This window comes from Salvia splendens, chromosome 4 (genome assembly GCF_004379255.2).
Source record: "Salvia splendens isolate huo1 chromosome 4, SspV2, whole genome shotgun sequence".
Classification (NCBI taxonomy): domain Eukaryota; kingdom Viridiplantae; phylum Streptophyta; class Magnoliopsida; order Lamiales; family Lamiaceae; genus Salvia; species Salvia splendens.
Genome location: NC_056035.1, coordinates 13603998 through 13619775, shown reverse-complemented (window position 1 = coordinate 13619775; position 15778 = coordinate 13603998). Strand labels below are relative to the sequence as shown.

The 15778-nt window shown below is 40.4% G+C and overlaps 2 protein-coding genes across 2 annotated transcripts; one reads left to right on the top strand and one right to left on the bottom strand.

Annotated features, from left to right (window-relative positions):
- The first annotated feature begins 406 nt into the window (after positions 1-406).
- Positions 407-3728, top strand: LOC121801570 (metal tolerance protein C2-like). The gene is made up of 10 exons (XM_042201090.1): positions 407-950; positions 1373-1481; positions 1686-1725; positions 1931-2007; positions 2273-2361; positions 2655-2724; positions 2828-2866; positions 2955-3105; positions 3194-3283; positions 3385-3728. The coding sequence occupies exons 1-10, from the start codon at positions 521-523 to the stop codon at positions 3493-3495; spliced, it is 1206 nt and encodes a 401-aa protein (XP_042057024.1). The 5' UTR covers positions 407-520; the 3' UTR covers positions 3496-3728.
- Positions 3729-3819: 91 nt separating this feature from the next.
- Positions 3820-6775, bottom strand: LOC121801548 (protein NCA1-like). The gene is made up of 8 exons (XM_042201059.1): positions 6618-6775; positions 5810-6066; positions 5473-5704; positions 5243-5388; positions 5032-5119; positions 4781-4927; positions 4208-4357; positions 3820-4128 (listed from the first exon to the last, which is right to left on the bottom strand). Exons 2-8 carry the CDS (start codon positions 6058-6060, stop codon positions 4081-4083), a joined length of 1062 nt encoding a protein of 353 aa, XP_042056993.1. The 5' UTR covers positions 6061-6066; positions 6618-6775; the 3' UTR covers positions 3820-4080.
- Between the last annotated feature and the right edge of the window lie 9003 nt (positions 6776-15778).

Below are 15778 nucleotides of genomic sequence, written 5' to 3'. Positions count from 1 at the left end.
TTTGAATGTATTTTAATTATGTCTTTGAATGTATTTTCATTTATGTTTGAATATTATTATAGTACGTTTGATGCATTATAATTTGAAGTTAGTGTATATTTTATTAAATGCATAATATATTTAATTATATTTGGAAAATTATTGACAAAATGTTGTGGGTGAATGTGTAATTTAAATAAATATGTAGTTAAGATTGAAAAAGTAAAAAAAGTAGGTGAATATGAAATATTCTTTTGGGTTTTGGGTTTGGTGTAAATGGTTGGAGTAGAATTACTGTTTGATGTGACAGAACTGGAAAAATGGGTTTGAGTTTGGTGTAAATGGTTGGAGATGGCCTAAGTGGTCAAACTCTGAAAACGTAACATTTGTGGGGTGGACGGCAATTTTTGCCCCAAACTGTGGTTTATTCCGTTTACTTTGACTAAGGAGAAACCTCTGCAGCTATGTAATTTGTGTGTGTGATTTACATTCTTGAATTGTGTTGAAGTTCGATTTTTTTTTCTTGCATTTGCTATTAGAAATGGATAATGATTCGCGTTTTCCGCAAACGAAGTACCAAAACTCGGCTTTCGAGTACAGCAAGGTCGCCGATTCGCCGAGATCGTACACCGGCGATTTCAGTTTCGGAGAGAGCACGGATCGCCGATTCGCGTACTCCCGGCAAGCGTCGCTGCATCAGAGCGCCCCCGTCAAGTCCCACATGCCGCAGCATCAGCTGACCCGTAGCCTTTCAAGCATTGATATTCCGCCTGGAAGTTATTTTCCGGATTATAGGTTTTCGAATTCCAAGGAAAAGAGTGATGGAGTCTCCGCGTTTTCGTTTGTTCCTTTGATTTTGGGAGGTTTGAGGTCTGGAAACAAGCAGATGAGGCGGTTGTTCGTGCTTATTTCGCTTAATGTCGCCTATTCTACTACTGAGTTGTTCCTCGGCCTCTTCTCCGGGCGTATCGGTACGAAAGTTCGGTTTTAGTTTATTGTTTTTCATGTCAGATGTTGAATGAACGGACTTCATTTTGCTGTTACTAATGATTTATTTGTGTTAAAATGTAAGAATTGGAAGTTTGAATTGATTTTAGAGTCTTTCTCTTGCGGATATAGTATTTGAGAATTTGAGTTCTGAATTTTAATTGAAATGTATCAAGCGTTTGCAACTTATCTGTAATCGGCTCACTCCGATGCTTGAATCATATTTCTGTCGCATTACTATTAAATGAACTCGTAAAGAGTTTATAGAGCGTGTGTTATATAGTCACTGATAAGTTTATGAGCGTGTGTGATATATGAGATGAAGCTTCGTGAAGCTTCATTGGCTAGATTCTTGTTGTTCATTGATAAGCTTCTATGCTGATATGTCTCCTATATGTGGTTTTAGGCTTGGTATCGGATGCATTTCATTTGACTTTTGGCTGTGGCTTGTTGTCATTTTCATTGTTTGCAATGGCTGCTTCTCGACAAAATCCAGACCGCACTTACACATACGGGTTAGTGTTCTAGTATTTATGTTTACTCCCGCTTAACCTTTTCTGGATTAGAACTCAAGCTACAGCTAAGGGATTTTTCGTGACTCGTACTTAACTATTTATGTTTTGATTGCTTGGTCCTACATGATCTTATATGCTTAAATCATCCAAATATTCAAAGTTCTGATGATGTTCTATATGTCAAAATTTACACAAATCCTGCAGGTACAAGAGGGTAGAAGTTTTATCTGCTTTTACCAATGCTGTAAGTACCTTACCTATTTGTTTTGAGGTTGATATATTGAAATTTTCTGGTGTCATTTGGTGTCAGATTAATAATATCATCTGCAATCATTTTCTCGATCTTGTGTGTGCATTAGCGTTTCCTTATTTTTATTTTCTGCTCTAAATACTCTGTCTTGCTTTCTCTTACCCTCACTCACTCGCTTGTATGTTGCTTGTTTAGACAGCTATTTCTTTTATTTATGTCGTTCTCCTTAGCTGTGGAAGCACTACACGCTTTCATACAAGATGAGTCCGAGCACAAGTAAGTTTGCATTTCATCATTATTTCTGATATCTGAGTTTCTTACTGTACTGTAAACTTCATGCAACTCATTGTGTCCTAGGGAATTATAAAATTTCTGTCACCTAATGCAAATAAACACTTGAGTCTATCCATTGCCTACCACATCATTCTATGTAAATTCTTGCATTGCAACATTTATGTTTTTCTCATCTGCATCTTTCAATAGTAATATAGTTTTGTTGGGCTATATGTTAATCATCATCCCCGATCTATATTATTTTCAGGCATTATTTGGTCATCTCAGCTGTCGCTAATTTGCTGGTAAACCTTATTGGTGTTTGGTTCTTCAGGAATTATGCCCGAATCAGTATTGGTGCGCTTCTTGGCCATGTTTGAGTTATTTTCTAACTTCCTCCATATATCCTGTGCTAAGTTTTAGAGTACAATTTAAGATAACAAGTTTTTCTATCTTTGTGGAGGCCTGGCTTGCCTTTCTTTAGCCAGAATTAGTTAACTGCTTAAAGTTACATCTCTTGCTTAATTGATGAGAACTAGAACAAATATTCATGTAGAAATGCTTCTGCTAGTTTTACTGATGTATGGTGAGTACTATCTCTTATACAGGATCATCTTATGTGCAATTGTGCAATTGAATTCATTTTGCAGCATACAGAAAAGCTGAAGATATGAACTATCACTCCGTTTGCTTGCATGTTCTGGCTGATTCCATTCGCAGGTATGAGAAACCATGCATCTTTTCATTTCCTTATTTAGATAAAATTCTTTATTGTAGTAATGTTGTTAGATATTAATCTTCCATGCTTCATTTTTTTTCTCAGTGCAGGGTTGATCCTAGCATCCTGGATGCTTAGCCTTGGGTAATCTTCTTGCATTCTGCAGAATACCGTTTAGTTTAATTCCATTCTTGCTCGACTTATCAATTTTTATTTGAAATTTCTGCTGTAGGGTTGCCAATGCTGAAGTCTTGTGTTTGGGACTAGTCTCAGTGACAGTTTTTATGCTTGTCATGCCACTGTTCAAAGCCACCGGCGGTGTCCTCCTACAAGTGGCACCACCTAGCATTCCCCCTTCAGCTTTGAGCAAATGCTGGAGACAGGTAAATTCTCATCATCATAGTCTACTTCCTCTCAAGTAGTTATCCCAGAACACATCATCATGCAAACATCCTCTTGCCATTTTATTAGGTTAGTTCTCGTGAAGACATTACAGAGGTTAGTGAGGCTCGTTTCTGGGAGTTGGTGCCAGGGCATGTCATTGGCTCCATTTCACTACAGGTATTGTTCCTATTTATGTGCCTTGTACTACTGATCCACTGATCTTTTAGGCTTATTGCTTGTATTTTTTGTCAATTCTCTCAATGTTGGTCTGCATACAGGTGAAGGAAGGAGTTGATGATCGACCGATACTCCAATATGTCCACGGTTTGTACCATGACCTTGGCGTACAGGATTTGACAGTACAAATTGAGTGTACTTGCCATCAATGATTTACAGTTGAAAATCAGTTTTGGTTATGCAAAGTTGAGGAGAACTGATAAAACTGGAAAGAACTATTGGCTTATTTAATGGTAGGAGCTACCGCACTAGATTCACAATTGCTTTTTTTCGTGTTGGTTTGTAATTATCTGGAAATTTTGTAGATTCCACAATATACATACATTATGGATTATACATAGACATGAGGACTTTTATTGAAAGAAATTTTGTTTCATTAATTGAAGTTGTATCATTTGAAGGATTTAAGATGCAAAATGATTCTCATATCAAAATAAGTAACATCTTCAAGAATATAAAGACAAATGCACAAGAAGAAATCCAATTGAAGGCTTTCATTTTCTTCGTCATCGATTGAGAAATCTGGTATTTAGCAATTTACTCGGTATAACAAGGTTATTTTGCCATGCTATTAACAATGACAAGAGTATTTCTCACGTATCATCAGTCCCAGAAAATTCCCTCCGGCTTGCTGCCATTTACAATAACATCTTGTGCTCACTAATATTAAATAACAGCCAAACTAGATATTTGTTTCATATCTTCACACACAAAAGCTATTTGAAAGTGGAATGATGCTATTTTTTCCCAAGCTGACTGTTTAGGAACTCCAGCACTGAAAGGCGCTGCGCAAGCAAACATGGCTCAATCGTTAGGTTTAAGTAGTAAGAGCCTTAAAATAAAACCAAGAAGGAGGATTCGTACCCGTTTTTCAAAGTCATCTTCTTCAGAACTCACTGTTAAAGATTCTAACAGTTTGATTCCCTCTTTGAAACCTGCAATTGCTGTGTCTTCATCTCCCAGATTTCTATCTACATCAGCAACTTTGGCAAGGGATACAGCAATGTCTATGACCTGATTAAAGAGAAATATCAAAACGAGAATTAGATACAATGCATGAACTATTGCAATATTCAGAAAAAAAATCACACCACAGACTATTTATCACCCTAGTAATGCTATATTAATTTAATGAGAGAAGGTATGGCAGTAGTTAAAGAAACAAGCATCAATCCAAACCGGTTTCTCTCAAGACTCTCAAAACGAACAAACTTTTCACAAGCCCAACCTTTTGAGTCTATAACAATATCACCAATAATGAGCGAACGCCAAATTCAAGAACCTTATAATTACAAGAAATTATCAGGTCCATGAAATTGATTCAACTTTATGTTAACTACAAGCATAACTTAAGTATCAGATCCTCTAACCTACTATTCATCTTTAAAGGAACAAATAATCACAAGAAATGGAATCAGTTGTTTTATGTAGTCCCACCTGAGAAGGAACAGTTGAATTATTCTTGACCGCACTGCGACGAACATCCAAAGCCTGAAAATAGTAGGCCCTCGTTGCTTGTAAATCCCCTTCGTAATATTTCAGATCTCCAATTTTATTTAGAGAGACAGAAAGTGTATGTATTATCTGCACATATGCAAAAAAGGTACAAGTTACATACTTGCATTAAGCTACAGTTTTGAGAAAATAAAGTTTCAGGAAGCAACTCCCCAGGTTGAATAATTGTCTACCTCCAAATTATCCTTTGGCATTTTCATAAGGAAGTTTACACTCTCCTCAAAGTAAGAAACTGCAGAACTAGTATCACCAGTAGTTCGACTGAAATAAACAGTGTCATTCATAGACATGTTATACACAATTTTCAAGAAACTTCCACAAAAAGCACAAAAAAAAAAGAAAACATACTCCTATCTAAGGTTAAATTAAAAATTGAGTACATACCAGCAATCACCTAGCATACCCAATACAGCACCTAGCTGAGAGCATAACTCGGGAGTATTTCCATTCTTTTGCAACTGCTCTCTAACATCTTCAGCACACACACCAAGCCTTGATTTGGCACTTTCTATGTTATTGGCACGAAGAGCCTACACATATTAAAGTGACAAGTATGAACAAACAAAAAAAATAACAATATCAACCATTCATGACAAAGGAACTCAAAAACTCACCCTCATGGCCTGCTGCATCATAAAATCACCTCGTTCGAATGAGACATCCTCATATATTACTGTTTTCGTATCAGCTTCTTTTTCCTCCTTGTCGGTGTCAATCTGAGACCTCTTGATCCTAGCATGACCTTCAATGAAGCGATCAACAGTTTTCTGAAGATCAGGGTTGTCCTCGATCTTCTCAATGTCAGCACCACATAAAGGACAATCACTGAACCTTGATATGCATACTCTGGTTTTCATAAAAAGTTTTTATCAGCTTTTTTCCCTAAAGGAAGTGAAACAAAACACTACCATCAAAACAGGATTAAACAGGACATGGCCATATAGTGCTTACTTGCAGAACACATGGGAACAAGGCACGCATTTGCTGCATTGAAAGAGAAGTGCTTGGCAAACCATGCAGCTGAGAGGACCCAACTTAAATGTCTGAGAATCATATCCAAACGGGCATTTTGGTGAAATCACTCCATCTTGCTGCAACTTGTGATCACTCGCCGATTGTTGTTTACTCTGGTTTTCACTAGGCTTCTTTCCAGATGCATCATCAGGCCGAGAAGCCTTGTTAAAAGGGCATACAGGCGTCATCGTGATCTGCAACCAGGAAACGATCAAAATATCCGAATTATACAATATAGATCTCCAGGTTCTAAACCTAAACAATTCAAGAAGAACAAGATGCAATCCAATATATACTCCTAAATCTTTTTCCTTAGTATATCAGGTTTTGATTGTTAGCTAGGTCCATCACTAGAATTTACGTCTTGTTGTATCATAGCATCATAGTGATAATAGTGTGGGTATAACAGAAATGATCAATATTGAACGCAGATTTCACCTAACAAAATGACCACATTTTCCGATACAATGAATGATAGCATGATTAGTATCGCAATAACATACTTGCTAAATGTCCTACTCTTGCTAAAAAGGATAGCCATCAGGAAACGAAGAAAAAACTTTTTTTTTATTAAAGCATCACAAATCAGGTAAATCAAAAACTAGCCCATAATATTGATATCCCTAGCAAGAAATTAGGTCACGATCGAATGCAAAAAGCAAATTGATTCCGAAACTATGCAAATAAGATATACAGCTAGGTATAGGCTTCAATTAATTCAGCTAAGGGTGCAATCGCCACGCACCTAAATTCTTCAATTTTACTCAAATTCCCTCCGTTTTCCAGATTTTTCTGTGCTTCTTCGATATCAGATAGATATACCAGTATATTTTCTGAACCAAAATGCACAAACACTCAGTCACCAGAATCCAAGAGAGAGAAAAAATGTAATGGGAATTTTAGAGGATGAGGTGAAGAAAATTCAAGAAAATATCTTTTTCCTGTTAGAGCATCCACAATAGCGCCTAGCGCACCGCTTAGCCGAGCGCCGGCGCTAGGCGGTCTATTGCAGCCGCCTAGCGGATTTCGCGGAAAAAAACCGCCTAGCGCTCGGCGGTTCCGCGGCACTAGGCGGTGCGCTAGGCGCTATTGCAGCGTCCGGATCGCCTAGCACACCTCCTAGCGCGAATTTTTTTTTTTTTCCGAAACACTATATATACGCGACTTGCCTGTCATTTTCATTCGCACCACTTGTATTAACGAGTACTCTCTCTATCTAAATTTCTATACAAGATCAATAACGGTAAATGGATCTCAACAACGCGCCTACTTCAGGGAGTAGCGGATCTCAAACTCCCCCGATCCCCGTGGGAGGTGGATGGAGTCAGATGCACCCATACTACAACATGTACCCATGGCAGCAGATGATGCCTGGGATACCAGCGGGGGGGAGTCCGCCGGGGGCGTTTCCGGCGATGTCGGGGTGGGTACCTAGTGTCCAGATGCCGGGGTGGGCACCCGGGATGCAGATGATGCCCGGGGGGTACCGACGACACAGGGGACGCCCGCGACACAGGGGACGCCGGGGGACGTCTATCGCCCCAGTTTTGATTTTTCGACTGGTTCGTCGCACACATCGACGCCAACGGAGGCTGCGCCTCCGGCCCAGTTTGACACTTTCTCCTTCGATGACTTGGGGTTAGATCTTTCCGGTGTTCCGGATGCTCCCGTTCAAACGGGGGGCGCAGGGAAGGGGTCGGGGCGCCCCAAAGAAGAAAGGCAAGGGGAAAAGGGTCGGCGAGTCCTCGCAGCCGGGTGAGGACGACAACTCGGTACGGAGGAGGTGGACTGACGCGGAGAACGTCGCGCTGTCCAAGGCGTGGGTGAGTGTTTGCGACGATCCTCTCGTTTCGAACAACCAGAGGATCGTCAACTTGTGGGGCAAGATAGCAGCAGCCTACCAGAGGTTTTGCCCGGAGGGGAGGCCACGCAATGGGGAGGATTGCCGGAAGGGGTGGGACCGAATCAGGGTTGCGGTCTCCCGATTTTTGGGCTTGTACACCAACGCCATCCGCATGATGAGCAGTGGGCAAACGGAGGACGACTGCAGGAGGATAGCGGAGAAAGCCTTCCCCCTGAAGGGGGTGTACAAGGAATTCACCTACTGGAACTGCTATCTTGTGCTGAACGACTCCGAGAAGTTCCGAGTAGGTGTCGACTCTGGCTGGCCGAAGAAGCAACGGTTGAACTATTCCGGTGATTTCAGCGGCAGTAGCGGTGGTTCCCACGACCTCCCTGAGACGGCCCAGGAGGTCCCGACCCCTCGTTCGTTTGCTCGCCGTACTCGCCCGGTTGGGCACAGGTGGGCTCAACGGGAGGCGAGGGGGGTCGCCGGGGGTTCACAGGAGGTCCAGTCGGCATCCCCCTTGGCCAATCCACAGCAGATCTCAAATTCTTCACGAGTCAACAAACGCGTGCTCAGATGGTCAAGACGATGGCCGAATGGCGGGCGGCGGTGGACCCCGTGGAGAAGAGTTTGCTTCAAACATTGCTCCTGAGCATGCAGGAGGATTTGGAGGCGGCACGGAGGGAAGCCGCCGGGAGTAGAGGCGGCGGCGACGGAGGCGGAGGCGATGGTGGCGACAGCGACGGAGGAGACGACGACGGCGACGAGGAGTGAATTATTGTACTTTTTTAAAAATTATTGTAATTTTTTTTTAATTATTGTACTTTTTAAAATTTTAATAGTATTATTAATATTTCCCGTATATGTCTCGTAAATTAAATTTCGTATATTGTGTGATTGTTAATTATTTCATTTTGTATATATTTGTTAATAGTGATGTGGATATTATGTGGCTAGGCTATTGCTGTGCTATTTGCTTGTTTTGATGATGTGGTAGGAGGATTTTTAGTGCTGATGATGTGGCAGTGGTTAGGCTATGGCTGGGCTATTGCTGGGCTATTCATATTGTGGATGGCCTTACACATAGTCGTTTTCATAATTCTTTAATAAATAAATGTACTTTTCTTGATCTAATAATTCATGAAATTATTGAGCTTATCCGATCCAAGTAGACTTATTGGGCTCATTCAGACCTACATTATTTACTCATACCAAATTAAGAATGTGACGTTGTCGCAACTTTGGCCCAACTCTATAAAAATAAAATGAACTGATACCAGATGTTAACTAGACTAACTCGATACGTAAAATAAATGTTGTAGTACGGTATTAAAATACAGTACATATTGTAAAAAAAAAACCATCAAGTTTTGCCAATTTCTGATCAATTTTACAATTTTAAAAACTGATTGATTATATTTTAACTTTGACATATTGAGGAAAATTAGGTTTGATATGAAAAATACTATGTGGACAAAACGTTCAACTACTCAAACGATGTTGTTTAATACACTTAGTCAGTCACATTTTTCATTTTTACGCTTGTACACGATACGTAATCAATTCAGAAACGTAATATGTCGAAATTTTCGCTACGGGGCAACTATGAAAAATGTCAAAATTATACTATAATTGGTCATTTTTTAGGTAGCGAGATTGAGGGAATTAGGTCAAATTTGATTTTGTAGCAATTTGGCGTAAAATCAAAATATGTACGGTAACACATAAAATTAAAAAATCACACATTAGGGTGTGGGTGTTCGTACGTAAACATCGATGTAAGTTGTAATTTATGCGAATCGATTCCTGATCAACTGTGGCATGTGTAATAGTTATTATCTAATTAGAAAGGAAAAAGTAAACATCTTTGGTTACATTACATAATTTTAGATTTACTGTATCTGCCTCACTCTCTGGCCATATGTAATTTCTTTATATCATTTGTGTAGAGATGCTGGTGTAAAAAGTTGAATGTTTTAACAAGTAGGTCACCCTGATGTGATCATGCGAGAATGTCCAATTTTCCTTTCTATATTTGCAAGTTGAGTAGTTGGTCGTTGTATGAAATGTACCCATTTTGTTACGCAAAATGGGAAAATCGGGTTTATGAGGGAGTTTACACTAAATATTACGTAAATGTACCCATTTTGTTATCTATTCCACAAATGGGAAAAACGCCAACCACATTGGCGTTTTTATTAGTAAATACGCCAACGTCATTGGCGTTTATCTTCGCGTCGTATTGGAGGTGTATTTTCGCCAAATACAGCGGCGGGAAAAAACGCCAATGAAGTTGGCGTGTTTTAAGGTAAAACGCCAATGTAGTTGGCGTGTTTAATTAATAAAAACGCCACTGAGGTTGGCGTGTTATGCTTAAAAACGCCAATTTGAGCGGCGTGTTTCTGTTGAACCATATCCTTATCAGATCTCCCCCAACATCGCGACCCTAAACACTTTCCCTCCCCAAAACGCGAAAACCCTTCCCAAACGCATAAAAACCTTTCGCTCGGGTCGACCCGGTGGTGGATTTAAGCGTGGATATTTTGAATTTGGCTAATTCTTTCAACCATTAGTCCTTCTAATCGGTTAGTATATCAAATTTTAGACTCATTCTTCTAAACATTAGTCTTCCAATATTTGATTGATTGTTGTGATAATATATATTGTAGTGTAATTAATATAATAGTTTGACCAATTATTATGGGTACACTAATATTTTGATGGATTATTATGATAGTATATATTTTAATGGAAATATTTTGACCAATTGTTATGCTATTATATGTTATAGTATATTTTATGGATTGTTATGATAATACATATTGTAGTGTATTTAATAGAATTATTTTGTCAATTTTTTGGCTGACTCTACATAATGATGAATGTAAAAATAATACATATTTATTTGTGTTTTACATTATTGCAGATAGTATGACGTGGTGTGTCAATTTATATTGGGGTGGAAAGATAATTCCCGGAGCAGTTATTTCGTATGATCCTCCTTTTGCTAAAGGATTCATTATGTTGGATGAAACAATTTCGTACGATGACCTTGTGGAAAAAATTTGTGAAAGGATGGGGATAAGCATATATGAAAACAATATTCAAATAATATGGAAACGTACTATATGCTTTGGATCCGGAGTCACGTTTATAGGTGTTCAACTAGAAGAAGTATGCATGCAACTAATGTTTAGTGAGAGTATGGTTATTGGAGGTGTAATTGAATTATATGTTGAGTATTCGGTAATTACTCAACATCATAGTCATCATGTCATAAGTTATGATGCTGGTACGTCAACGAGAGCCCAAGAACCATATTTTGCTGCAACACAAGATTTTGATGTTGGTACGTCTACGAGAGCCGAAGAACCATATTTAGCTGCAACACAAGATTTTGAAGCTGGAGGCGTGCATTTAGGGGATCGTGACAATTGTGATGTGGTGGAGGACATAATAGGTCCTGATAAAGCCGACTTTCTTGATCCACAATCACCTTATAATTCTGAAGATTCCGACACGGTTAGTACAGACTCAGATGGTGATCCGTCGGATGATGAACAATTTGTTGCTTCAAGACCATCCATTCCACTTGGAGAAACAGCAGTTGGAGAAACATCAGTTGGTGGAAGGGCAGTTGGAGGAAGAGTAGTTCCACAGTTCCCACAGCCTGGAATCAACTACTTTCGCACCTTACCAGGTCCATATGATAGTTTTGATCCCAAAAACTTTGAGCGTGATGATCCCAGTGTGCATTATTGGAGTGAAAAGGATCCTACCAATGTCGGTTTGCATACTAAATTTAGAACGAAGTTGGAATTGAAGGCAGCTGTGACTCATTGGCATTTGGAAAAAATCCGACAATATACAGTTGTTGAAAGTAAAGGAAAGAGATGGCATGCAGTTTGTAAGTGGCCACAGGGAAATCCGAAAGATACGTCCTTACCTAAATGTTTGTGGGAGTGCCGAGCAACACTGAGGAAGCATGATGAACACTGGCAAATTAGAGTGTTCAGCACTGCTCATACTTGCATGGGGGATCGTAACTATAATGGCCACGCTAATCTTTCGTCGGGTATGATAGCGTTGAGTGTTCGCCATCAGATAGAAAACGATCCTTGCTACAAGGTAAAAGCAATTGTGGCGGATATTGAAAATAGATTTCATGTCAAAGTTAGTTACAAGAAAGCATGGTATGCTCGGAGGACAGCGATTGAGCTTGTATACGGTGGATGGGAGTGGTCGTTCAAAGTTTTACCAGCTTATTTGAATGAAGTGCAAAGACAAAATCCTGACACAATTGTGGAATGGATGCACGATGACATATTAAGCAATGGTATGAACAAGGTATTCAAGTACGTATTCTGGGCTTTTGGACCAGCTGTGGAGGCTTTTCAACTATGCAAACCAGTTTTAACGGTTGATGGAACTCATCTACGTGGACGATGTCGAGGTAAAATTCTTATTGCCGTTGGATTTGATGCTAATAAGAAATGTTTGCCTGTTGCATATGCCATTGTTGATGAGGAAACCAAAGAAAGTTGGAATTGGTTTATGGAACGCATTAGACTTCATGTAGCAAAGCATGAAATATGTGTCATATCTGATAGGCATGTGGGAATCATAGATGCAATGAATTCTCCCATATGGAAAGAAGAACCCAATGTGGGTCATCACAGATTTTGCTTGGTACATGTTAGAAAGAATGTTTTGCAGAATCACAAAGGTATCATGGTCAAAAGACTTGTTTGGAAAATTGGTATTGCTACCAAGAAGCGCAAGTTTAAGATCAGACGTCGTTTACTTCGAAACGTCAACAACGAGGCTTTGCAGTACCTTGATGCCGTGGAGTTAGAAAAATGGAATCTGGCGTATGACAAACACAAAAGATGGGGTGAGGTTTCCACTAATATGGTGGAATCTTACAACAATGTGTTGAGAGGCGCAAGACAACTCCCAATTAAAGCTTGCATTGATATGATATTCTGGAGGACAATAGAATGGTTCAATGACCGGTCAATTGCATCAACACAGTGTGCCACACCACTTACCCCGTGGGCGCATGAAAAGGTGTGCAAAAATGATGCAAAAGGTCAATTGCATAATGTGAGAGCACCCAACACAATTGCAGGGCATTATGTGGTTCGAACAAAGCGTCGAATTGGTGGAAACGGCGCTAATAAGTGGAAGGTAAAGTACTTGGACTCGCACTGCAAATGTCAAAAGTGGCAGATGTGGAGACTTCCATGTTCACATGCAGCGGCAGTTGCGCGTTTTAGAAACGACAACATGCTGTCGCTTGTTGATCCCGTATACCGCACAAGTGTTTGGGTACACCAATATTCTACGGTGTTCAATCCACCCAGACACCAAGATTATTGGGCCGTGCCTGAATGGACTTTGCAATGTTCACGAGCTCAGTTAATGCCTAAAAGTCGCGGTCGATACCGTACTACTAGGATTCCTAATCAGATGGATGTCCGTGAAGCTGACCAGCCACGAGCCCGACGCCGATGTAAACATTGCCGTCAACCAGGTCACGACAGGCGCAACTGCCCGAATGCTCATTCAAGGATGGATACTCAGTTGGTAGATGATGCCGCTGACGATTTTATGCATCCACCTCCACCAAGGATGGATACTCAGTTGATAGATGATGCTGCTGACGATTCTTTGCCTCCACCTCCACCAAGATATGCAGTTCGAGGTCGTCATTCTGTCAGTCACACTGATGATGTCGATCACGATTTTATGCCTCCACCTCCACCAAGATCTGCAGTTCGAGGTCGTCACTCTGTCAGCCACACTGGTGGTACAGGCGAACACATCGGTCTCAGTGATGTCCCACATTCTCCACCTCGGTCTTCTGTGCGAGACGAATATTTTGGGGTTGATTTAGAGAATGTCTTTGTGCGAGAGACTCCTCCGTCTAGACTCTCAACCGCCAGAATCGGGAAGGGGATCCGTAGCTTTTTTACGCGGAAAAGGCGAGACAATTGAACGTATGCATTGTGTAATATTGGATTTCTGTATTTAGCAAGATTTGGACTAATGTATAGGGTAATATTTGTATGTACTTATATATTGAATAATGATGAAATGATTAAAAACTCTTAACTGTGGGAGCGTTTTTTTATAGGACACGCCGATGTGAGTGGCGTGTTTAAAGAGACGCCTACTTAATTGGCGTCTTTTCACTTTAAAACGCCAACGTGAATGGCGTGTTATTGCTGAAACACGCCAACGGGACTGGCGTGTTTGTTCAGAATGTCCGCTTTCGGCGTGGAAAAACGAGCAACGAAAAAACTAACTTAAAAACGCCAATGGCGTTGGCGTTTTTAAATAACACGCCAACGGGAATGGCGTCTTATTAAAAACGCCAACGGGAATGGCGTGTTTGTTCAGAATGTCCGCATTCGTCGTAGAAAAAACGGGCAAAATATAAACTAACTTAAAAACGCCAATAGCGTTGGCGTTTTTAAATAACACGCCAACGGGAATGGCGTCTTATTAAAAACGCCAACGGGAATGGCGTGTTTGTTCAGAATGTCCGCATTCGTTGTAGAAAAAACGGGCAAAATATAAACTAACTTAAAAACGCCAATAGCATTGGCGTTTTTCACAAAGACTTACATTCACAAAAACGCCAATATCTCTTTATTTGCCTGTTTTCATTTTCATTTCTACTAGGAAATAATAATTCAGACATCCAAATACTTAATCATAAAGACTTAAAATCAATGAGTTCAAATCAAATGAAAAAACATCAATATCAAATTACAGTAATATCAAGAGTTCAAATTAGTTCAATCGTCACGACGTTTCCGCATAAACAGACGCCGTATCCCCTTCCCAATAGTAGATGTAGATCTAGGGATCCTTGAGGGAGGAGTATCTTGAACAACAGCGTTCTCAAGATCCTCCTGCACAGACGACCGCGGTGGAGAAGCGGGGACATCACTGAGGCCAATATCTTCTCCGGTACCACCGGTATGGCTAATAGAATGACGGCCTCGAAGTGCAGAGCTCGGTGGAGGTGGGTCCTCAAAATCGTCATCGGAGTCGTGTACGAACTGAGATGACGACTCTCCGCGGACGGTTTTCTGCTTGGTTCGTCGTTTTGCCTTTTGCCTTATGGGTACGTCCACGTCCATTGCAGAGCGCTGCGAAGGAGGGTAGTCCATCAGCTGAGGCTCCCCGGATATCTGCAGTCCTTCTTCAACCATCCTCGAAATGGTTTCCATATCCGGACAGAAATGTCCTGTCGCAGCTCGGCCACTTAGATAGTGACGTATTTTGTGAAGCGTCTCCACCTACAATTTTTCAAAGTTAAGTACATATCATAATATGAATTTGAATAAGTAATCAGAGTTTAGTTAAGTATAAATAATGTACCGTAAAGTTATGAGAAGATGCGGTTTCGTGGAATCCCTCTTCAGCATGCACGCCGGGTTTGGTTAAATACACCACAGTGATCTGGCGAAACCAATTCATATATTCTTCCGTTGCAACAGGCTCAGTACTGTCCTCCAGATCAGTCCATATCGTAAAGTGTCTGTTGTCCCACTCCTGTATATAATTGGCGTGCCATTGAACCCAATTCCGACCAGCTTTTCCACGGCGATCCTGTTTCAAAAAATCAGAACCGTGGAACCGGGGGAGATCCGGGATATACGGTTGGACAATCCCGAATTGGCGCAATACTCGGTGTGGCAGGTGTGGCTCAGCCAGATTCCAACAAATAAGCGTTGTGATCGACATCCATATAGGACGACCGGCATCACAACTTTCCGGCAACTCCCGGTGGAGATAAGGCCTCCAAATAAACTACATGTGATACAAATTTTTCAAAATAATTTCCATAAAAACAAAAAACAAAAAACCAAAAACATTTTATAAATATATGAAGTACCTGATTAGGATGCATCATGGAGAACTGATCTCGGAAATTTTCAACACAATGTCCGGGTGCTTTTACATATGACGCCGGGCCATTCCATCTAAAAAATTTAAATTATGAGCGAAGAACACGAAAATTGATGAACATTAAGTTTAAAAAC

Excerpts from the sequence above, each read along its gene's own strand:
- LOC121801570 (XM_042201090.1), top strand. The coding sequence starts at position 521 with ATGGATAATGATTCGCGTTTTCCGCAAACGAAGTACCAAAACTCGGCT. Across the intron at positions 951-1,372 it reads CCTCTTCTCCGGGCGTATCG|GCTTGGTATCGGATGCATTT; the intron begins GTACGAAAGTTC and ends ATGTGGTTTTAG. Across the intron at positions 1,726-1,930 it reads TATCTGCTTTTACCAATGCT|CTATTTCTTTTATTTATGTC; the intron begins GTAAGTACCTTA and ends TTGTTTAGACAG.
- LOC121801548 (XM_042201059.1), bottom strand. The coding sequence starts at position 6,060 with ATGACGCCTGTATGCCCTTTTAACAAGGCTTCTCGGCCTGATGATGCA. Across the intron at positions 4,928-5,031 it reads TGCCAAAGGATAATTTGGAG|ATAATACATACACTTTCTGT; the intron begins GTAGACAATTAT and ends GCATATGTGCAG. Across the intron at positions 4,358-4,780 it reads ATTCAACTGTTCCTTCTCAG|GTCATAGACATTGCTGTATC; the intron begins GTGGGACTACAT and ends CTCTTTAATCAG.